The 24,006-nt window shown below is 47.6% G+C and overlaps 1 protein-coding gene across 2 annotated transcripts in view; it reads left to right on the forward strand.

Moving 5' to 3' along the window:
- The first annotated feature begins 4,998 nt into the window (after positions 1–4,998).
- The window catches only part of CRMP1 (collapsin response mediator protein 1), a 50,380-nt gene continuing 31,372 nt past the window's right edge, over positions 4,999–24,006 (forward strand). The window contains exons 1-2 of one of the 2 annotated variants that reach the window (XM_063157615.1): positions 4,999–5,575; positions 21,856–21,944. In XM_063157615.1, coding sequence (XP_063013685.1) covers positions 5,204–5,575; positions 21,856–21,944 — 461 coding nt within the window. In that variant the 5' untranslated portion in view covers positions 4,999–5,203. Of the gene's footprint in view, positions 5,576–7,909; positions 8,232–21,855; positions 21,945–24,006 lie in introns of those variants that run through there. The other variant, XM_063157616.1, reaches the window with a different exon arrangement.

Genomic DNA, 24,006 nt, shown 5'->3' on the forward strand with positions numbered 1-24,006 from the left:
TAGTTAAAAGAAAATCATTATGTGGCTCACAGTATGTAAGACAAGGCCCAGCATGAAAAAGATTTTTATAGCTTATTTATAACTTTACACTTCTGTCTTTTGTTTGGAACTTGAAAAAGGAAACCATGTAAATTAAATAAGGAGTGAAGAATTGCTGCACATATTTATTGACTGAAACAAAAGTATCTCCCCACCTCCTGAGGTATTTATGACTAATCTGGGATGAATAATGTACGGAGATCTTGCCTTTTGAGCTCTAGTGTTGTACAACTGTTTAACACTTTTGCACAGCCAACAGAGGAGTGGTAACCAGAAGTCATGAAGGGCAGTTGTTAGGGCCACAAATTTGGATTTGAAGAGGTACCAAAGAATGCACAAAAAAGCTGGGATTTATGTTGTGACACTTACTAAGCAGGTGTAGCAGTTAGACTGGGGAGGGAGGGGTGTTTGTAAATAAATGCAAAAAGTTTAAACTCTGACCCATGACCACCCTGTCACTGGGTGTCACATTAGTTCTGGCTATGTGAGAAGCTTCAATAGTATAAAAGAGGCCACTCATATTTTAACTGTTTCATTAAAGCCTTCTGGATAACTCTTCAGCAAAGATTTCCACTCTAAGACATTTGCCATTGATATCAACTGTACATATGTGTTAATACTCAGTGTAACTAGGAGGATACAGAATTGTAATGAAGTCACAAAGTCTACTTGATGATCACAGATTTGTAACTCTCACAAATTATGTAAGATATGTTGACATTTTATCTTGTTAACAAGATGTATTTTTCTATGTTAGCTAAATGTATAATTTGTATAATTTTGTACATTAAATGTATGCATATTTTAAATTAAAAACATTATAATTTTATTATTTTAACTTTAAAATGGTGACAGAGCTTCTGAAATACAGTTTTATATACAACTGTATCCATGGGTAGCAACCCAGGAAGTCTCAGTTTTGAGGAAGGGGCTGCCTGATCTTTTAACAGGGTAAGGAAATTGTTACACCCGAGCTCTCGCTCCTTTTGGTGGAGGAGCTGCCATTCAGCTTCTGCTGAGTTAGTGGAATTAATATGAGTTGGCAGAATACTATGGGCTGTATCACTGCTCATGGGCAACCTGAGCCATCCCCAGCTCGTAGCTGTGTTTTGGATTCAGTTCAAATCACCAATCCATGGGATGGGGTTGTGTGGGGGGAGGAGGATCCTGCTGGCAGAGACACAGCAGTCCCACAGAGCACACAGGCTCTGTGACTTGGCAACTCCAGTCACTCCTCTGGAAGAAGGAGAACTCGTGTCTCTCACGTGGATTCCCTTGGACTGTTTGTGCCTTTTTTGGTCCGATGATTCTGTTGTAAAATGCACAATAGCAAAAAATAGGTGCAAAATTGTGGTGGTGTTTGAGGGTCCCCAGGATTGAGGGAAGAGATGAGAATCTTGACTCTGCGTTTCAGAAGGCTGATTTATTATTTTATTATATATATTATATTAAAAGAAAATTATATACTAAAACTATACTAAAGAAAGAGAAAGGAGACATCAGAAGGCCAGCAAAGAACGAGCAATAAAATCTCGTCACTGACTCAGAGAGTCTGACACAGCTGGCTGTGGTTGGCCATGCATTAAAAACAATTCACATGCTGGGTAAACAGTTCTCCAAAGAGAAGCAAAACATGGAGAAGCTGATGCTTCCCAGCTTCTCAGGAGAAAAGATCCTGACAAAGGGATTTTTCAGAAAATATGTCAGTGTACACAAAATGTACATTTTACATTCTCTGAGGCCCTGCACCAGGGAAGTCCTGTTCTAGCTCATGATGTTCACGCTGTTGGAGGAAGAGCTCAGCTACAAACGAAGCCAAGGTATGTGACACCCTTCTTGTTGGGGTTTTATCCAGCAAGATGTTGTAGGTTTTGCAGTGTGAAGCAGGTATGTCTGTAGGTTTGCTGCTATCACTCATCTAGTTTATTTGGAATAAAGGTCCCATAGAAGATGGTGCACTTTCAGTCAAGTTCAGTCCTCTTTTCATCAAGCAATGTCAAAATAGGATGAGATGCACTGTCTGCAGAGAATATACCAAAGCAATATATTTCTGCAAAGCTGGATACTTGCTTTTAGGCAAGCTCACTCAGGATGCCAGGGCATCAGGATGCATCTGAATCTGCTACTGTAGCACCTTAAACTGCAATTTGATCTCTCACCTAACAAAGGAATGGCATGCATCTGGTGACTGAGACTAGTTTTTAGTAAACTAAGGGCTATGGTATGAAGAAAACACAAAACATTTAAAAGCAAAGACAGACTCTGGTGTTATTTTATGCTTATTTCTAGGTTGAAAGTTTAATGCTGTTTTCTAAAGCATTGATCTGACATGTTCTCTGAGTCTTGTGATCTCCTTATGTATCAGAACCAATATGAGTCTCCTGACTTAATACTTAAAAATAGCATTATTCTTTTTTTTGTTATTATTATTTAAAAAATCTTGAGTGCTCTGGAAACCAGAACAGTGTTATCTAACTAGATCCCAAGTGTAAACAGAGTCCATCTTTCTTAGCTTTATAGATGATAAATAAAAATGCTCTTCTTTTAGCAGATGTATGCAATATGCAGCATATTGGACCTACTATGGGACCTTCAGAAGTTTTTATTCTGGAAAGTCAAATTAATCTCTTGATTACAAAGAAATAACTCATAAAGTGAATATTTTTCCAATACTTGCAAAGACAGGCAAATCACACATCACACTCCCTCCATGTACCACATTCCATATTTCACTAACTGACAGGGTTTGGTGTCCTGTGTAGGAAAAAATTGATTTTTTTCCCCCAGCCTGATCAATAAATCTCAATGTTACCATCAGCTGCAAAAAAGCAATATTTGCCCATACAGGAGAAGACTTCAAGGAAGCAATGAAGCAATATCCTACAAGCTATAATTATTATTTTTCACATGCACCAGTGAAGCCTCTCTATGATATTAACGTGTTAATCTGGAAATTTGATTTATAAAGTGAGCTGTAGAATCCTGGGTGATATATGCTCAGAAATGTCAGTTGACTAAAATCAGTGTGCTGATAAACAATAATAAAAGAAATGTTGACTATCTTACTAACCCCTCATGTGAACACCTATAGTGTTGAATGCACATGCAGCATTTAAGACAGCTGGTCCCACTGGATTATAAATGCAGAAAATAAAGTTTTCCTTGGATGTATTTTGGCATTGCTCAGGTATGTCACATCACTGCTTTTTCACACGGTTTGCGTCCACGGGTTAATAAGAAAGATGATTATCTGGACTCATTTCTGATGAAATCCCAGGGACCTCTCTCTTTAACCTCCCACTTTTCCTGATTTGCAATTAGTTACTTGTGATTTTTCTCATGCTGGGACCACCAGGTATGCCCGGGGACCAAAGACAACAGTGCAGTGTGGCTGGGTTTGTATTCAGACATCACTTTGTACATGAGCAGTAAACAGGCCATGTGATTGATCCACTACTTCAAACTTGCTTAGTCACATAATCAATCTCAGACCAGTTTGTTCCAATATATTATTTCAGAGCAACGGAAAATGTCCCTTATGTAACTACTGGCGTAGTCAAAGCCTGTGACAATTGCAGAGATTGTCAGCAGGTGCAGGAGAGGAGTGTCCAAGGACTTGTGAATTTGGTGGATGATCTCAGGCACCAAATCTCAGGATGTTTGTAAGGCAGGGCTGCAAGGACGGACTTTCTGAAGCGGGCTGTGCGGGGAGCACACTCTCCACTCCTCCTGCCTTTGCTTTTGGCAACTCGGATCCCTCCCAGTGAAACGAAGCCCTCCCTGGTTTGTCTCTTTCTGCCGAGGCCAAGTCAGGCAAGCACCATGCGGGCCCGGGAGCCTCCGGGGTGCTGAAGGGACAGCTCCGGGGGGCGAGCCGCGCTGCAGCCGCCCTGAGGGGGATCCGCGGGGACTCGCTCGGCTCCCCGCCTTCCTCAGGGCCCGGCGGACGCTCAGGGGCCGTGGGCCGCACCCCCAGGCCCGCGGAGCCGGCTCCTCATGCCCGTGGCGGCGCCGGCGGCTCAGGCAGCGCTCGGCGCGATCACTTCCGTGTCAGGGCCGGCGCCGGCTGCCTGCAGCCCCCCGCCTGCAGCTCCTGCCTGTACCTCCGCCTGTAGCCTCCTGCCTACAGCCCCCTGCCTGTACCTCCGCCTGTAGCCCCCGCCTGCAGCCCCGGCCCCGCGGCGTGCGAAGGGGTCGGGCACCTCCGGGCCGCCGCAGCGGGGGAGCGGCAGCCGGGGGCGGCGGGGCGGAGCAGAGCCGCCACCACCCCCGCGGGCGCCAGCTGCTGCGGCAGGGACAGCGCCAGCCCCCTGCCCTGAGGCTGGTTCTGCTTCCCCTCAGTCTCCGGCCACCCCTCGCTCTTGTGCCCTGCGGCCGCAGACCGACCCCGAGCCGCGCCGGCCCGTCCCGGGGGCTGCTGCGGCCGCGCCCCCCGCCCCGCCCGGGCACCGCCGCAGCCTCTCCCGCGGAGGGGGGCGGGGGAATGTGAGCGAGCAAAGTGGGAGAAACTCCCTGCGGCTCGCCCGGGGGGCTGGGGAGGTGCGGAGTTTTCCTCTTCTTTTTCTCTTTTTCTTTTCGCGTCCCTTTTATTCCACCCCGAAGCCGCGCAGCAGTGGTAACCGGCGCCCGCCCGCCCGCAGGGCAGGACCCCGTTGGCTCGGGCCGCGTGTGCATGCGGCGGGCTCCCTCCCTGCCTCCGCCCCCTGCCTCCCGCCCCCCGGATCATTCTATACCGGGGGAGCTGTGCACTGCGGTCCCTGCTCGGGAATCGCTGCTGCTCTTCCCATTCGTCAGGGGCTTTCCAATCACCTGCCTCTGCCACCCTCTCCGCTCCGCTCTTTGTACTTTATTTTCACGTGCTCTTTACTAACACGGCTATTTTTAAATCCCGCTCGGATTTATTTCTCTCTCTTTCTTTCTTTCTCTCTTATTTTCCTTTTTTAAAATTTTTTCCTTTTTTTAATTTTTTTTTTTCCGGGGGGGTGGGTGGGGGAGGGAGGTCCCTAACGTTTGCAGAAGAGATCCCACCAGCCAACCCAGCTCCGCCACTGCTGCATCCATCCATTCATTTTTATGGTCACTAACAGCCTATCCCGGTAGTGGAAGGTGCAAAGAAGTGGGAGGCAGGGAAAGAGATAGAGAGAGAGAGATCCGGACAGCGAGAATGGCCGAGAGAAAGAGGAACTGGAATAAAGAAGATGACCTGCCTGTGTATCTAGCTAGGCCGGGCACGACAGCCCAGACACCGCGACAGAAATACGGGGGAATGTTCGCCTCCGTGGAGGGGGCCTATGAGAACAAAACCATCGACTTCGATGCCTACAGCGTGGGGAAGAAGGGGTCCCGGACCCCGCGGAGCGGCAGCCGGCACGACATGCTGGACGGAGGGGACAACTACAGCGAGACCGCCAGCGACATCAGCGAGATCTCCGGCTCCGTCATCAGCTCCCCGGGAGACCGGGAGGACAAGACCCCGGGCGTGGAGATCAAATACCCCACGGGGAAGGAGCTGCTGCAGGGCCAGGACAATGGACAGGTGAGCGGGGCCCGGGCTGGGGAGGTGGGAGCCGCCGCCCCCGATCGCTGGGCGAGCCGAGCCGAGATTGCTGTGCCGAGCGGAGCCGAGCGGAGCCGTGCCGCAGAGCCCCGCTCGCCGGTGCAGGGGCTGGGGCCGCCTTCGCGGGGGAGTTTCGGCACGGCAGGTCGGGGAGACACGGCCCCCTCCTCCCGGGCACGCTGATGCTCTGGGAAGAGCCCGGCTGGCCCCCGAACTACCTCACTTGGCAGGGCTTAGCGGGGGCGGGAGGGAGCGACCCCAGAATCGTTTTCCTTTGTAAGCGATGGCGATGAGTTTTCTCCGTTTCCATTCCTGCCCGTGCCGGGGGCTGGAGGGCAGCTCGGGTCCCTCAGCGCCTCCGGCCGCCCCCGGAACAAAGCTGGGCCCGCTGCACTCCCGAACTCGCCGGGGAAACTCCGCGGAGCCTGTCCCAGGCACAGCTCCAGGATCTGCCCCGACCCCCCGCCCTGCCTCTGCCCCTGCTCCCCCCGGCTCCCTGTGCGCCTGCATTGTCTCCCCGGCAGGGAGCGCGGAAGGCGGGAGGATCGGCCCAAACCTCAGCCCCGGGCTCCCCTTCCCTGGCTCTGCAGCTGGACTCATATTGGTGGCTCAAGGAAGAAGTGAGCCGGGGGCTAACCGGCCCCTGACGGCTGTGCATCTCCATCTTAGCCCTGTCGGTGGCATGCAGGCTGGAGGCAGACCCGGGGGGATGGCTCTCATGGGATCCCGGGCTGTCATTGATTTCCCCTTAGAAAGAAATGCGGCCTTGCAGTGATGCTTCTGCATGGATACACCCTGTTCCTGAGTACCCAGCCTGGAGCCTCTGTGGCTTGTCCGCACTCTGCTCTTTCCACAGGCTGAACTGAGAGTTTCCATTCTCTTCACCCCTCTTCAATTTGAGCATGAATGGGGTGCTGGTTTGCTCTGGCCTAGAGATTGTGTGCAGGTGGCACATGGCCTCCCGTGCAGCCCAGGGGGTGTCTGCTGTGGTGGGACACTGCAGCGAGCAGGCAGGGCTTGGTGGGACACTGTGCCTGGGATGCTGCTGCTTTCTCTGCAACGACTCCAGGGTTGCCTTCAGAGGCTGCCAGCTGCAGTGCAGTCTTCTCTAGCTCACCTGAACTCCTGAGATTTTTGGTCAGGACCCTGGGGCAGTGGGAGGGCACAGCACACCCCATCTTCCAGCACATCCATGGTGCTGCACTCCCATTTTCCCTGCTCCCTAGTTCACCCTGGGACTCAGCATAGTGAGCACACACTGCACACTACCTCTCTGGATCCCACTGTGCTTGCAAAGTTGACCAAAGCGAGGTGAGGATGAGTTAGAGTTAAGCAGGCAAGATGTGGCCACTGGCTTAGGAAGGTGTACTGTAAGCAGCAAATACATGTGACCCCTGTGCAGTGACACCCAGAGTTTTTTACAAATTTCAAACAATGATTTCTGGGCAGATGTGTTGGGGATGTGGCCTGGGTGCTCAGTGGCTTTTATCTATGTGTGTATCACAAGGATGGGTGTGCTAAGAGCCCCAGAGTTCCTGTCCTCGAGGGGATTAATTTGGGCACAGCTTTGCGGTGCCTTTTACCCTCAAGCACCATGGGTGTAGGGAGGCATTCTGTGAGACACAGAAAAGACAGAAGAATTTCAACTAACCATTTTACCTCTCCGGCAGCTGCTGATATAGCATCTGCCTGGCCTGCCTGGTTGTGTTATCCCCATGAGCTCCATGGGCACAGGACAGAGCAGGTGTGTGACAACTGGGGGGTGAGGAGGGCAGAGCATGACAGGGCTGTTGGGGTCAGAGATGCTGGTGAGCACAGAGCAGGCAGTGCCACCTGGGTCAGTGCCATCAGGGAGAGAGCAGGCAGGGTCATTGGGGCAGTGCGAGGCAATGCCATCAGGGTCAGTGCTATGGGGACAGCGCAGGGCAGTGCCATCAGGGTCAGTGCTATGGGGACAGCGCCGTGGGGACAGCGCAGAGCATTGCCATCAGGCTTCACGCCGTGGGGACGGGCAGGCAGTGCCATTGCCACGTGCAGCACAGCAGGACCCACCGGCGGGGGTTTTATCCCCCGTCCCCACCCTGCGGCAGCCCACGCGTGGGATCCTGCCGGTGACCTCAGCGTGCGAGCGGGGCGGCGGCGGAGCTGGCGGGGCGGCGTTTCCCAGCGCCGGTGCGGAGGGAGGGAGGGAGGCTCCGGCTGGATTGATGGGCTGTGAAGGGGGGCCAGGCGGAGGGGTGGGGGACAGGAGGGAAGGAAACGCTTCCTGGGTTGCGCTGAGCGAATCCTGCTCCGACCTGCAGCCGGGAGGGCGCTGCTGCCGCCGGCAGAGGCAGCGCTCGCCGACCCCCCCGGGAGCCGCGTCCCCGTTTGATTGCAGCCGGAAAAAAAAAGGTGCCGGGTTTGCCGGGCTCCCCTTCCTCTGGGCGACGGAACTTCGCCCCCATTCCACCGCTGTGCCGGGTCGCCCCCGCCCCGCCCCATCACCCGACCGGGCTCCGCATTATTATTCGTCTCAGCACCGCCGGTGTTGTTCCGCTGGGCTCGGCTCGCTCCTCGGGCTCGTTGCGTGCTCCCGGCGCTAGGGAGAGCCGACATGTCTTACCAGGGCAAGAAGAGCATCCCGCACATTACGGTAAGCGGCCCCGGTGAGCGCTGCCCGCGCTCCTTTGTTCGCGGGGCGGGGAAGGGCGAGCGGCGGGAGCGCCGTGCCCGGGGCCGGGGCAGCCCCAGACTGCGGGGCCGGGGCTCCCCGGAGCGGCGGGTGCGGGCGCCGCCGCCCGTCCTCCTCCCGCCGGAGCTCTGGGCGAGGACCGATTTCATTTGATTTTATTTTAGAATTTCATTATTACATTTTTATTTCATTTCTTTATTGTATTCTGCCTCCCCTTGCTCGCCCGCCGCCCAGCCGGGGCTCAGCGCGGTGTGCTCGCTCCAGCCCGGGGCGGGGAGGGAGGGAGGGCCGGCGGGGGGCTCGTCCCGGCGCTGCGGGGCCGGGGCCGGGGTACCGCCCTCCCGAGGAGCCGGGCCCGGGGAGGCTCGGCCGCCGGGCGAGGCAGAACAAAAGAGGGAGGGGACCACCGCAGCACAGCGTGCCCCTGCCACCGCCCCCCGCAGCGGGCAGGGGCAGCGCAGCCTCGGCGGGGCACGGGCGGTGGGCAGGGGGAGGCTCGGGGTGCGGAGAAATGGGAGGTGGGCGAGCGTGGGCGTGGGGGGAAGCGTGGAAAATCAAAGAGCGCCATGATGCCAGCGCCAACACCTCTGCGCGCTATTAATACACCAGGCGTGGTGGGAATCAGAAATCAAAGAGTTAATCATAACCATCCTCTTCCTATCGGTGCCTGTCTCCCGATAGATGCTTTTGTACCCCAGCAGCCAGAGCTACAATAGGGTGTGCTTTCCGTGCTAGAAAGAAAGGACTTGGGTTCTTTCATAGAGTATATGCTTTCCCTTAATATACACGATCGGGGGATATAGGGGCTGAGATGAAGAACAGGCAGAGCTGGCGGATAGGGGTGTGGTGGGCACAAGCACCCGGAGCTTGCTCACACGGCAGAGGTTTTCTCCAGCGCCGGTGTTGGTCTCCAGGTTGATGCTTTCCTCTTGGGGGACTGGATCAGTGGATGATGGGGTCACTGTTGCTGTGGCACCTGGGGCGGGGATGAGCGGGGAAGCTCCCAGGTTCCTTGGGTTCGTGGAGCTTTCCCTGGAAAGCTGGCACGGTGTGATGCGGGCAAGTTTCGGTGTCTGAAGGAGCGGTGCCGGTGGGTGTGGCACCTCCCGAGCAAACCCGGCGCTTATCGGCATTAGCGGAGCCAGTGTTACAAAGCTTGTAAGCTCCTCGCGGTTTTCTCCCTGTAATAAAAACAATAAAAGCATCCTTCCGTCAAAATATTTGCTCGGGAGAGAAGCAGCATCCTTCTAAAAGCTGAGTTTCATGATACCGAGGTGCCGCATTTATGCAGGTCTCAGCTATCAACAGGCTGCAGTGCCTGGTGGCCAGGGCTGAACCTGGGTGCTGCAGTGGCTTTTTGGGTGATGGCTCCTCTTGCCTCGTTCCTCAGTGCGTTGTGTGACTTACTCAGGGCATGGCTGGGTCGAGGGAGACAGTGGTTACCCTCTGGGTGAGTGTCAGGTGCTTTGTGTAGGGCTCCGTCTTCATTTGAAACTGGAGTGTAAAGGGTCACACCCATAGCTAGTTCTTTGCTCTCCATTTCGGAGTAGAATGAGAAACTGGAAGAATTATAAGTCTTTGCCTTAGAATCAACAGTTCCTTTTAATTTCATCACTTCTCACAGAATTTTTTTCTCTGTGCTGTGGAGAGGAATGCTGTGAAAAAGAAAGCCCAAACCTCAGCCTTTTCTCTTTGAAATGGGTTGTGCTGAAGCTTCTATAAATGAATATTCATTAACATTACTGTTCAGTTTTGTGACCAAATCAAAGGCATAAATTAACATTAGTGAACTTGGCAGGCATCAGGGCTGGACTGTTTTTGGCTTTTTTACACTTCTGGCCCTTGTCCTCCAGCGAAGCAAGTCAGGCACTTTGTGTCAGACCTTGTACACACTGGCTGTCCCACGAGAACCCACAGGGTCTATCAGTGTGTCTCTTCTGAAGCCCCACTCCAGTGTGGTAAATTAGATGTTTCATCCGTCCACTAAGGAAATACATTGTAGCTTCAAGTCCTCTGGGCTCTAAGGAAATGTGACAGCTCTGTAGAAGTATGCAACAACAGTGATGATGAAATATATAAAAATGTCATTTGTTACTGTTCTTAATATTTCCCCCACTCACATTGCTGCTCTTTGGAGCTACACTGGCTCCTGGGCTTATTGGAGAAGTGAGAAACTAATTTCTGATGGTGTCCTGGGTGCTGATACTTTGTGTGGATTTTCCAGTACCAAGTCTGTGTTGCTTGCATGGACCAGGAGCTGTCCTGAGCACACAACAGCAACACCCAGCAACAGCATCCAGCCACAGGCCCTGCAGACAGCAGTTAGTACCTGGCCAAAACTTCCCTCTGGGATCAGGTCTGCAGCATCTGGAGCTGGGAAGGAGGAGGCAGCAGCTGGTTTCACCTCTGACTGGTGTGGAAGCAGATACCAGTCTTGGGAAGACAGCTCTGTGGTGTCCTGCCTGGGTTACTGCTCTTGGTGCACGTGGCCTTACCTTCCTCCTTGTGCTTGGTGTGGCTGAGCCTTCTCTCCTGACGCCTTCCGACAGCAGGGCCTGGCTGGCAGCCCCTGCACCTCTTTCACCCAAAGCAGCTTTATTCCTGCTTGCCCTTCTGCCCCTGCTCATGGTACACTGTTGCACACAGTGGGCACTGGGCATCTCCCTGCTCTCATTTACCAATCTGCACTTTTTTTTTTTTTTTTTTTTTATTTCTACCTCTTTTTTCCTTTCCATTTCAGCTTGTGAACATTCATGCTTCTTGCATTTTATCTCATTTGTGGCTGTCCTGCTGCCTGTTATACATCCCATGCAGCATCCAGGCTTGCTGTTAGTGGAGCAGCAGCACTGTGCCAGTGTAAGGTGCCATTCAGTTGTGAGTCAGACTGGAGAAACTGGGCCCTTTTGGGCAACTGCAGTGGGAGGGGAAGGACCTCTGTGTTTGAAGCACCTGACCAGTCTGGGGATGTATAATAGAAATGCATTGAACCAGTAAGTGTAAGCACTTCAGTCATGTCTTCTGCACTGTGTTGAAGTCCTTGGCAGGTGGGTTTCAGACCCCTGGTTCAGGAGTGTTAGCTGGGATGGACCAGGGGATGGTGCATGATGTAAGGGGTGGCCAAGAGTGCAGGAGCACTTTTCCCAGCCTTTATGGTATGGACAGCCACCACATCCATTGCTGAGGTGTTTTTCTGCATGAGGTGGCAATCTTTTGTGCTTTGGTTGTGCAGGATGTTCTCATGCACACCAGATTTTTCAGGATATACCCCCCAGCCCACTGCTTTTAACATCACTATGATACTCCTCTTGTGCAACTTATGACAGGGAATCAATGGAGATGATGATACAGAAATACCTATTACACAATATTTTGGCTTCTGTGTTTTGGTAGCAGTTGGCAATCTTCAAGCAAGGCCTGAGCTTAGATGAACTCAGAATTGTACCATGGTTTAAAAAAGGCATGTGGCATGTTAAATGCCTGTGACAGGACGTGTTTGTTCCAGCAGCAACTGCACCCATTAAAACATAATCTGTGTGAGGCTCAGTGAAGAGGAGGTGTGAACACAATTCCACTGAGCAAAGGCAGAATAGCTAGTCACCAAAGCAAATGCAAGGAGGCATTTGGGAGAGGAAAATGGTGCCCAAATCCCTTGGGGAAAAAAAAAAAGGGAATCATCTTTCTGGGTATGGTCCAAGGGCTGACATATGACTGGGGAAATGCACTGCTGGTCCTGAGCTGACAGACTGTAAGGCACAGGGAGATAGAGAGCACAAAAATGTGGTGTTACAGAGAAAAGATCTCACTACTGAGCATAACAAGAAAAGAAAATAAAAGATCTGCCACTACATGAGGGAAAAAAAAAACAAAAACAGATGCAGAAAAATGGGGAGACTGAAGAAATTCAGAGGAGTGGGCAGAAAGAATAATTATATTTGTTAAATTTAGAATTGGTATGAAGAGAGATGAGAAGCAAGTAGGCTTCAGTTGAAGATGGCAGAATACTTTGAGAGAGAAAAAAATCCATTCATCAGGATTTCTGCTGTGTGACACACTGGTTCAGGATGGAAACTTTCTGTTTGGTCTGAACAAAGTGCTGGGATAATGTGTGGTGTTCTGATGTGAGACAGCAGCAGTGTGAGAGCTGCCAGCCAATTCATTTTGAACACCAGAGGGGACATACCCTACAGATGCAGGACATGGTGAGTACCTGGGATGGAGGACCAAAGTCCTTGTCTAGGTTTGGATCTATTCTGTATCCCCCCTGACTGTGGTTTTTTACCACTAATGTTTGTTTAACATAGCTGCATAAAAGCTACACTCAGATTGCTCTGTTACTTGCCAGAAGGGTTTGAAAAGCCTGCTGAGTGCTGGCCATGGGAACACTGCCTCATGTTAATATCTGCTCTTGGTGCAAGATTTTGGGTGATTTAGACAGCACTTTTTGTCCTGTTTTAAAACACCAAGGCCTGGGACTTCTGGATGCCTCCTTACTCTTGAACTCTTAATCCTCAAAATTACATGTTCCCCTGTGTGTCTGTTTAACAGACTTGTCCCCTCTCAGTTTACTCATCTGTCAGTGAACATATAAGAATTCACATTGTGTAGTGGACTGGACTTCAGCCTGGCAGCTCTGGGGATGCTTTAGCTGCTTCGCTGTAAGTTTTTTGACTTCCAACCACCATTTCCATGATTCTGTGACACATCTTTTCCTTTCTTTTTTTTCTATAGGAGAAAAAGTGGCTACTTTTTCATATGTCAGTTCCATATGGTGACTTAAATTACATTCAGAGTAGGTCCTTCTGGGGACATTTCTATGGAGACTGAAACCTTTGGCACAGGGACAGAAGGAAGGGTTTGGGGCAGTGATTCCTTTAACTGCCACAGCAAGTTAATCAGTCAGTGCCCTCAGCATCATAGCTGGTGCCACCACAGAAAACTGAGCTGTGCTTTGCTGGAAGCTGGGCAGGTTTGGAAAGGGGACAGTGGCTGTCTGGGAAGACATCTGATCCAGTGGGGTGCTTATCTGAGTCTTCTTGCAGGTGCTGAAGGCAACTGCTGCCAATGAACCACTTTTCTGATGAGAGATCAGGATCTGTTGTCTGCTTTGCTGCCATTTCTTTCAGAATCAAGAATTAGTTGAGTGGTAAAAGTGTGAAACTTCCATTTTCATTTGAAGGAGCCAGCAGAGACCACTGGCTTGTGAAGCACTGGGGAGTTAGTTGAGATAAACTTGGGGTTTGTACATATGAGTGAGATAAATGCTTTTGTATGTATGAGAAAGAGGGAATAGAGATGAGGAGCAAAATAATTTGCAGGTTTCTAATCTTGCTACATGTGCAGATGTTGGCCTTGTCCCCTGAAGCAGAGATACTTTGGGATTATGTTTGCTTGTCAAAAGACAAAAGTTTTCATCTGTAGTGCATGTCCTAATGAGTTTTAAGATGTAAGGTATTGTTTATGAATAATAAATGTTCCTGCTGACTTCAGTGAAGTCTACACTCTGTAAAATCTCCTCTGTGTAATAGTGAGCACCCAGGTGGCTGGCTAGAGGAGGAGGCAGTGCTCAGAGCCTGTGGAAGGGAAATCAGGGCTGATAGCATGTGAGGTGAGGCAGCAAGCATCACAACTTGCTCTGCCTGGCAGAAATAGTAGGTACACAACATGACAGCACAAAGTGTCTGAGTGCAAACAATGAACATGGCATCCACTGCATTTAGCTGATCGTGAATTGTCATTGCTAACATCATCTTAAAGGCATTTTTTACTATTCTGTTTCACTTGCATCCACCTGCTCTGTCAGAGAAGGGATTCCATATGGTCTTAGTTGGATTTTGACTGTGATTGGTGCCAAGTCAGATATATCCCAGTAACCTGATGCAGGTTTCTGATTAGAATTAGATAAAACACATTTTCAGTTCAGTGGCCTAGAGAAGTCAGCCATGATGTAAATGACTGTTATTTTCTTCCCAAGTTTAAGCTTTCCTATCAATGGCTTGCTGGGATTTTGAGATGCCCTTTAATTGACATAACCTGTGTGTAACTGAAGGGATGGGTATAGCAACATACAATGCAATGGTTTCAGCCCTCCAGCCCCTACTTAGATGAAACCCCTGCTGATGCCAATGAATATTGTCATCAATAAGATGTTTGTTGTGCTTCCCTTCTAAAAGCAAAGCAAAGATGACGTTTTCAGTGAAGAAATCCCCATGGAGTTGGTAGCTGTAGGAGTAGCCCCTTTAGAGTGGGTGATTAAGCAATGAAACTGCTAGCTGAATAGGAAGCCAGGTCTCAAAAGGGGAAACAAAAGAACATCAGATCTCTTAAATGAATAAAGATGAATGAATACATTGGCTACAGACCAAGATACAGCACTATTACCATCAGCATAATCCTTCCTAAATTAATTGCCATATAGTAGAGTGCATCTGTTAAGAAAAGAACCTTAAAAGCAGGATTCTCCATTAGTGGCCTATCGGAAATGATGCCTCAAGGATGGAGTGTTTTACAAGGAATTCCCAGAGTTGATTCAGGGTTCACCCTAACTAAAAGCCACTTCCTATGGAGGGTAGTCTAGATGTGAATTCAAAAGGAGGGATACTGCTGATTAAAAGCAGATCTTTTATAAGCAGACAGTACTTCATGAAATCCCATTTACAGCTCTTTGATCCTTATGAAAGGATTTTAAGCAAACATTCCTCTAGGGAAAGATATCTTTCTTCTTTTGCCATTAAGTTTAAAAATGTTCCTTATTTGTAAGTACTTTGCCTAAAGTGAGGTAATTTAACTGTATTGTATCACAGCTGGGTCTGAATCTGAGCAGCTCTGACAAAAGACCACCAAATAAATCCACACACACTCAAAAAAAAGTAAATCTCTTGTATATTGTGGGAAATAAATCTGCAAGAATGAATGCATGGAAGCACAGAGGAGCTCTGAGTGTCTCCTTCCACTGTTTGCCAGGGGGGTCTTCAGCCTTTGAGAAATGTATTCCATGCACATAGTCTTCTTGTGGAGATTTGGCTAATCATGGAGAGCACAAATATCAGCCTGTTTTTCTTGTACCTTTCCTCTGAACTGAATTCTGTGTCTTCTGTAACTCTCAGTGGACTCTTTAAAACCTTAGTAACAAGGAATTCTGCCTCTCAAATGCTGAAAAGTAATGTCTTGGCTGCAAGTGTGATAACATATCCTAATGCCTTTTTATGTCTGTTGCATTTGTTCTGATGTCTTTTAAACCACATGACATTATAGAGAACTAAAGTGCAGGTGGATTTAGAATTTAAACTGTTTTCAAATGGCTGTTTAGCATAAAATCCTTAGTCATCTTCAGGGCTCTTGACTAATCTGGGTTTTAGAGAAAACAGCCATTGTTGCTCTGGAGATGTATAGACAATGTTATATTCTAGTAAGTCCTTACAATTACACAGAGGGTGAAATCACTGCTGAGTGTTTCCTCATCCTCTAAGTGTGGAAAATCTGCGTTTGAGTGTTTGCAAAGACTTTTTTGGTTGGCAAAAGCTGCAATGCAGCAATTGTAAAGGTCCAAACCAATGATTAAGCAGCACAGCACTTAGACCTGTATGCTGGATAAGTTATCTGAAGTTAATTGTATATAAATAGTAAAGCAAATTGTAAATAGTTAAAAATATATGGCTTACTTGATTTAGAGATGAAGATCTAATAGGAAGATGTTCCATTTGTGGAAGAAAAGCAAAAATGTAATAGCATGTGTTGGAATTGCAGTCTGGAGAGATGCTGCTATTTGATGGAAACACTACTCTTGGAATTTCTTGGATTCTTCTTGTGTGGCTAGAATACATAATGGTTTTTTTTTTTTGAACTCCATCTTGTATCACAGAAGCGTGGTTTTCTCTGAAAGGTTCCTGCAGATGCATTGCATAGGTATTGATGCTGTAGGGAAGCGTGTGGTTTCTATGACTTGTGCTGCATTGTATTTTGACACACTGCACCAATTTGAAATAATGTTTGGTAAATCTTATGGCAGTTTTATTTTTTCTGTTACTGTGTTTTAGAAGTCCCAAGAAGCAGATTTGAGAACTGCATGTCTAAAAGCTATTTGAATTTTGTTGTGTATTTTTAGATACCACTAGCTCTGAGGGGAGTGGGTGAATGGGAAAAGGCTAATTTTAAATTTCTTTGCAACTGTTCTTGCTCTAAACATTTGGTTTGTAGTTTCGAATAATCCACAGCAAAGCGATTTTCCACCCAAGGGAATTTGGTTTCATGTATATTTGCATGGAGCCATGGGGACCATGGCAGGGCTTAGGCTGGTGGTCCTGAAGCTTGGTCAGATGCTGCTCCTCTCTGCTGGCCTTTTGCCATCGGTGTGCATGAAAATATGGACACGCTTCACAAGAGCTGAGCCAAGCTGATTCAAACCCCAGCAAAACAGGCAGTCAGTACAAAGTGTGCCAGTCACCACCTTACAGATGTTTGGTGCTGCTCCTGCTCTAGTGGAAACAATGGTTGTGAGGGAGCGACAGCCGCCGCCTCCAGTCTGAGCAGGCAGCCCCTCCTCCTGCAGCAAGCGTTTGTGCCATCTCCTTCTGCTGCCGTGAAAATTGCTGTCATGTCACAGACTAAGTTCTGCAGCTTTGCTGCCAGGTTAAGCAGGAGAAGCTAGGCTGTGATTAGGAGGAGATCCCCGGGGAAGCAGCGTGCAGGGTTTGAGGGTGAAGGGCTGGGAGGAGCAGGAGTGGCTGTGTCACACAGCAGTGGGCTGAGCTGGCAGGTGCCAGAGCGCCTGTGAAACGGAGCTGCAGGGGACACAGCAGATGTGCATCGTGGCTGAGCTGGTGCTGTGTCATGGCCAGGCACACAACTCAGAGGCAAACAGCATTGCAGCAATGCAGTTGCATCATTGCAATAGTGATGGGTGGAGAAGAAACACCTTGGCTCCCACACCCAGCAGTGACTGCAGAGCATGGGTTTATGGTGTGCTTTCTGCCCCTCCCTTGTCAATGAGAGCAGAGCTTTTTACCCCTTGCATCTTGGCATCCCATGAACTGTTCTAGGTAGTACTCCCTCTCTGTTTTGCCATGTTCCTGTTGTCTGTCCTTGGCAACCTGGAGGGAGGAGAGGGCCCCGGCAGCTTCTTTTGGCTTGCAGTGGGAAGAGATGGGCTGGCAGCTTCTTGTGCCAGGCAGTGCACTGGAGACTTGGTGGAGCCCTTGGAGCTCAGCAGGCAGGGCACCAGTGCCTGAGGCACCTGTCAGCTGAACAGAAAAGTGGCAGCCACCCTAGAAAGGCTGACAGTACTGTCACCTCCTGAGCTGAGGGATGAGCCCCTTGCTGTTTGCATTGTGAGAGCACCTGAGGCTCATTGACTGGCTGAGGGTACCTCTGGGAGCTGGGTGTTCTTCCTCATGGAGATTACAGCTGGGAAGGAGAAATACAGGCCAGCACTGCCAGGATTAGTTCAGGAATTTCAGGCCACTCCTCCCTTCCTTCGCTGCTTTCCCCAGGGCACTGCAGAGTGTGTCTCTCCTCCAGCCTGAAACAGGGAGAAGGGGACTCTGGTCCCTAGTTTACCTGGACATTTGTCACTTGGTAAGAAAATTGCAAGCAATCTGCCTGACACCATGCCCCTGGTAAAGAATAAATAGCCCCTGGTCACACACAGCCTTCTGCATGCCCAAGAGGGCTAACCCACCTCACAGAGCCTGTGTGTGCCCAGATTTCTGTTCAGGATTTCCCTGCAGCAAGGACCAGTGACCTAAACCAGTGCAGGATCACCCAGGCTCCAGTGGCTGGCCCTGAAGCCTGTGCTTGGGCTGTAGCAGGGAATGAATACTACAAGTGAACCAACCATTTGCATGAAATCTTGTTTCATGAAGAATACAACAAATTGCTTGTCAACATTAATCTGTGTCTCCTTTCTAGTAATTTATTTTTGTGTAATTTTTCCAGCCTATTCATGGAGCTGCATCGCTGTGATCTGTGCATCCAGGCATTGGGTACTGCTGCTTTGGCTAAGGACATGCCAGCCCTGGTCTGGAGCAGGGTGTTTGGGGCAATGCTGGTTTGCTTGGGCACAGTGTGCTGCTGAGGTGTCCACAGGGCACAAAACCTCACCTGGGCTGCTGGTGCCCATCAACACCATCTGCCTCAAGGTGCTCTGCTTTGCAGCAGTCTGTAATGTGTCCTACACTTGGCAGATCAAGCTGGTTGGAGATGTTCCAACAGAACTCTTTTTCTTCTGAATTTGCTGCTATACTGGAATGGAAGCATGCTAGAGATGCTTCCACAGCTCTCAGATTCTGATGAAAGCTGGGCAAGGCTCCACAGCACTGTCCCCAATGGCAGCCTGGGGTTGTGTGGTTTTTGGCAGCCCAGTCTTCCATGACTTCCTATACCCAGCTAAGGGAACCTTAGCCTCAGGTGCAGGACTGCTCTTACAACAATTCTGAATTGTTTGTATTTTCTTCTGAGATGTAAAGAATCAAATTCTCCTTGATGTGCAGGTTATTTATTCTCTACCAGAATTTCTTCCACCTTCCAAAATTCTGAACAAGGAGAGGCTTTGTAGCTGAATTTTCAGTAATCCTTTATAGGATATGAGGCCTGATTTAATGGCTGACTCCATAATTGAGTTCTTTCTTAAGACTGCATTTGTATGTTTTTTAGATTAGCTTATTCTAATTCCTAATTTTGTTACTTACATATTTATAGCTATATATAAAAACATTTAAAATCCTTATGTCTACAGTTATTTTTCTGGAGCTGCATTTCAGCTTTTAGTCTGTTTTATTTTCCTTGCCTGTTACATTTCTTTCTACTTATTATGCATCTTCTCCTGTTTTAAAAGAAATGAAATGTAGAATTTCTTGATGAGGGTGCAGATTTTTTCACTCCTTAGCAGTGACAGATGCAGTGCTCTGGGAAAACTGCCTGCCTCTATTAGTAAGCTTGTGCTTCTTGTAATTGGGCAGTGTTAATGTTTAGGAAGGCAATTGAATGAGCTTAAAAAGAGCTCACAAGATGGTGGTCCCTGCAGGTCAGCAGGCAGCACAGTAAATCATCACAGTGAGGAGGTGCAACTGCCAGCACGTGGCAAAATAACTTATTATTATTCTGGCTGCTGATTCACAAGTCCTGCTGCAATTACAAGTGACAGTAGAGAGGCTGGGGAGAAAGCAGGGAGCCTGCTCTGGCAAATTCCAGATGGAGGACTTGCATTCCTCTCCATTCTCTAATGAGAGGGTGACAATGTCTGAGGCAGGTCCTGGGGACATATGTCATCATGGTTCTGTGCCTTGGTTACCCCCAACCCCCAAGGTTGCTGCTGCAGCGCATGGAGAAGAGCTTCAGACCTGCTGTGTATGTACTCTTTTGTTGTGCCCTGTATTGAAAATATCTTCCCCCACTTCTTCCTCTTTTAAAAGGAAGAAGTGGGGGAAGATATTCTTCTCCCTTTTTCCTTTTTCTAGAATGATACAGAGGGCTATAAAAGTTTTGAACCTGCAAAATTGTTCAAGTACAAGCTAAAAAGTAAATGTGCACTGTGTAACGGAAGTTACATTGTAACACCCCAACTCTGCCTTAGCGCTTTTTAATGAACAGGTTTTTTTAGAAATCTATTGGTTTTGTTGTCCTGGTTTTATAGATTAACAATATATCAACTTGTTTGCTTTCTAAAGTGGGAACTCAGGACATTCATAGTTTATATGCCTGAGTCATGCTGTAATTAAATCAGGAATTGAATCTGGACTGAGTAGTATAAAACATGGACAAGCTGGAGATTCTGAGTTATTGTCTGGTGAGCCAAGGAAATAATTTATATTAAGTGGCTATTTTTATGTATGAATGGGAAAAAAATGGTTCTGACTGCTTTAAGAGTTTTCCAGCATTCACAGTTGCTTGGCAAAATTCTTTCCAGAAGTGTTATGTACTTGTCATGGTTTAACCCTAGCTGGCAGCTCAGCCTCACACAACCAATTCTCCCCCACCCCACCCCACTGTGGGATAGGGGAGAGAATTGGAAGAGTAAAAGTGAAAAAACTCTTGGGTTGAGATGGAAACACTTTGATAATGGAAATAGAATAATCATAATAGTAATGATGATAATGCAATTGGTAGGAAAATAAAAAAGATTAATAAAACCAAAGAAGGACAAGTGATGCGCAGTGCAATTGGTCACTAGCACCTGTTGATGCCCAGCCAGTCCCGAGGCAGTGCTCCCCCAATCATCCTCCCCCTCAATTTTTATTGCTGAGCATGATGGCATATGGTGTGGAGCATCCCTTGGGTCACTTGGGGTCAGCTGTCCCAGCTATCCCCCCTCCCAATTCCTTGTGCTCATCCAGCCTCTTTCTTTCCTGGTGCTGAGCAGAGGAGACATTCACTCTCTAAACTCTGCACAGCAATAGCTAAAACATCCTTGTGCTATCAGCACTGTTTCCAGCACAATTCCAAAGCAGCCCCATAAAAGCTGCTGTGAGGAATATTAATTACCCCAGCTAAAGTCAGAGGAGCACTGGACTTGCCCTGTCTTTGGGTAGGTGGTAAGGGGCTGGCATTTCCAGTATGACCTCTTCAATGAGAGAGTTTAAGTACTGGTTCTCTGGAAAATGGTAAAATCTGTTTTCTATAAAATGTAGTTTTTGAGAACAGAATATAACCATTTAAATAGAGAAGAATATAAGCAGACAGTTGTTGTGAACAGTAACTCTTGCAGACTTGATATTTTGAACAGTCTTTCTTGGAAAAAAAAAGTTTTCTTCCTGGCACTTTAGAAAATACCAGGAGGTGGTGGGTCTTCGTGCTGTTTGTAGGATTTTTCAGGTGAACCAAACTTTGGGGGCTGCATTCTGTTCTCATGCATGGAGTGAGTGAGATATGACATGGGCAGTCTCAGCACAGAGTGCCCCCAATTCATCAACAGCCTTTGCCCGGCAGAAATCACAAGTTGATTACAATGAATTCTTCATGCCCACTAGAAACTCTGTGTTCAGCTGTGTTCCACAGTACAGGAGCCACCAACTGCGGGCTGTGTCCCTTGGCTGCTGCTTGGGAGTTGCTCCTGCTGAGCTGGTGTTGAAGGAACTTCCCTGGTGAGGAATTTCTAAGTGGAAGAGCTAAGCAGCCTCTTAGGACCTTGTGCCTCCCCATTCAATCAAAGCTTTGTTTCTTTTCCAGAGGTGCCAAGGGTGCCGAGTGAGCTCAGCTTGGCCATTGCAGTGTTGGGCAGTTTCTTCTGGGGGCTTCTCTTTCCCTTTTGGCCCTTGCGCAGTGAGGTGGTAAAAGGGGGTGTAGTGGCATTTCAGGTGTTTCTGTGTGCAGTGATTGCTGCTTTGAGCAAAATGAACTGTGATGATAATGTCTCATGTTCCAAAAGTCAGGAATAAACTGAAACCCTCCTGAAATAGGATGAAACTATCATGTCCACTGAAACTATCAATGAAACTATCCTGTCCACTGTCTGTGTATCCACAGGAACCCACCTTTATATAAGTAGTGTTTGATATTAATGGCTTTCTTTATAAATGAGCATATTTGTTATCATATATACGTTATTATGTTTATTTCTTTTGACAAACCTATATTTTCCATTTTTTTCCTCCAGAGTGACAGACTGCTCATTAAAGGTGGAAGAATTATCAATGATGACCACTCCTTCTATGCAGACCTGTACCTTGAAGATGGACTTATAAAGTTGGTTTTTATTAAATATTACTTTTTTTGCATGCATGTTAACATAGACTACTGTGATGTCTTGGTAGTGCTGACTGAAAATCTCTTGTGGGCAGGATCTCAGTGACCTCTAAATGTGAGACTGTAGTTGAGGAGTGTTTAATTATTAAATTCTACCATTTTATCTTTACTAAGATTAGATAAGTAGAAAATTTCTTTGTTGTAAATTGAAGATATTTGCTTTTCAAACAGTTCAATCACATCACAGTTTCTTCTGAAATAGTTAAGGCAAGTAGGCACTCTCAAGAAATGAAGTAATGGTAAGGACAATGGAAACCTTTTGAGTCCATGAATGGCAGAAAGCTCTCAACAGCTTTTCTCCCTGTACCTAGTAAGTGCAAGTGCAGCCATGCTCTTCAGGATTGTAGGGCACAGAAATCTGAAATATGCCCCATGTTCCATGTGCAAATGAGGATCTGCTGTGTCTCAGTTGCCTGTTAATTAATGCTGAACCACAGTATGTTCTGTTCCTATAATGTTGTTATGCATTGTTACACAATTAGAAAGAAAGTCCTGATTTATCAGGCTATAAAATACAGGAACTGGGAAAGTAGTTGTTAGGGGAAAAACTTGAAATATGTGTAATTGATAGCCTGGGAAACTTTAACAGAGATATCCATGTTCTCTGTAGGTCCTGCCTTGGCTTAATGGAGATGAGGGTCTCTAAGGTTTGCAAAGTTATGTAGTGTATGAGCACTCTGATGTACACAAGGATCAAAGCCTTTTTCATGGTTGCTAAACACTTTCACTAGTGACCTAAGAAACTTGGTCTCCAGTGGCTACAATTTGATGCACAGAAATATAATTATGGTTATCTGGTAAATAATTAATTGCCTACGTGTTTTCTTGTTTTCAGAGCTCCTTAAGAATGTAACATCAGATTAAAAGTCCAATTCTTTATATATCTGTGACTGCATATGTTATTATGATTCAGGTTATTATAAGAGAAAAAAGTCTGAATACTTTCATCCATGGACTGTGAAATTTTTTTTTTAATACTTTACCTTTCTATTTGTAGTGTTAATTGAAGTGGTAAAAGTGGAGAGGACACAAAATTTTGAACATGCATCTGTTTTTAAAGCAACAGTTATCCAAGTTGTGCTCTCTTTGATGGGTGTTTTTGTTGAGGTTTTTCTGTGGTTTTGTTAGTTCAGATACAAATCTCCTATTAACACTTGTAAGCGTCAGAACTATTTAAACAACTAAATGCATGAGATGCTGAGAGCCTGAAACTGCTGAGTTTTTGGCTTTGATTCCAGAAATGCAATGGTAGTTAGTGGGCAGGTTAGCAATGCCAAGCTTTCACCTGCCCTTATTAAGTACATGGACTCCCTCTGAAATCCGAGTGTGGATCCGTACCTCCAGGAAATATCTCAGCTGCCCAAGCTAATTAGGTGTGAGATCTCAGCACCTCAAGATGAGGGTGCAGAGCAACCAAGACCACCCTTGGGGGGCTCGAGAGTCCTAGAATGTTACCAAAAGTGTCTAGTAGCTAGACTTTGATCCTACACAAGAGATAACATCTGTATGAGGACTGGGAGGATTTCACTGAAGTGAATAGTGAAGAGATAAGTTAGTTAGAATATAATACACAGAGTTTAAGATTTCTGTACAAGAGAGTCTAGAGAAGTAAAATAGAAGAATTAGAGCGTGTCCTGTCCTTCTTCTTCTTCTTCTTAGCCTCCATCTTCTGTAGTAATAGTAGCACTTTGAGATTAGTCTTTACTAAAAGTGCACCAGTTAATAAGAATAGAAAGTATTAGAGAAAAATTATAAATATTGTACACGTAACTTCGAGTATAAAGATAAGTGACCGCCCCGAGAGCTCGCAGTGTACCCATAGCTGACTTGCTGTGCAGACCTCTGTCGGGCTGAAAGAAAATCTTTTAGATAAACAATTAATAAACACTGAGACCGAAACAAGATCAGAAGTCTCTCCTCGTCCTTTGAAGCGCCGGGCTGCCCAAAGCCACTCTAAGCCTTTCCAAGCCACCTAAACAGCCGAAAAACCGACAATTAGGGT

The sequence above is a fragment of the Melospiza melodia genome, chromosome 5 (assembly GCF_035770615.1).
Source record: "Melospiza melodia melodia isolate bMelMel2 chromosome 5, bMelMel2.pri, whole genome shotgun sequence".
Lineage (NCBI taxonomy): Eukaryota > Metazoa > Chordata > Aves > Passeriformes > Passerellidae > Melospiza > Melospiza melodia.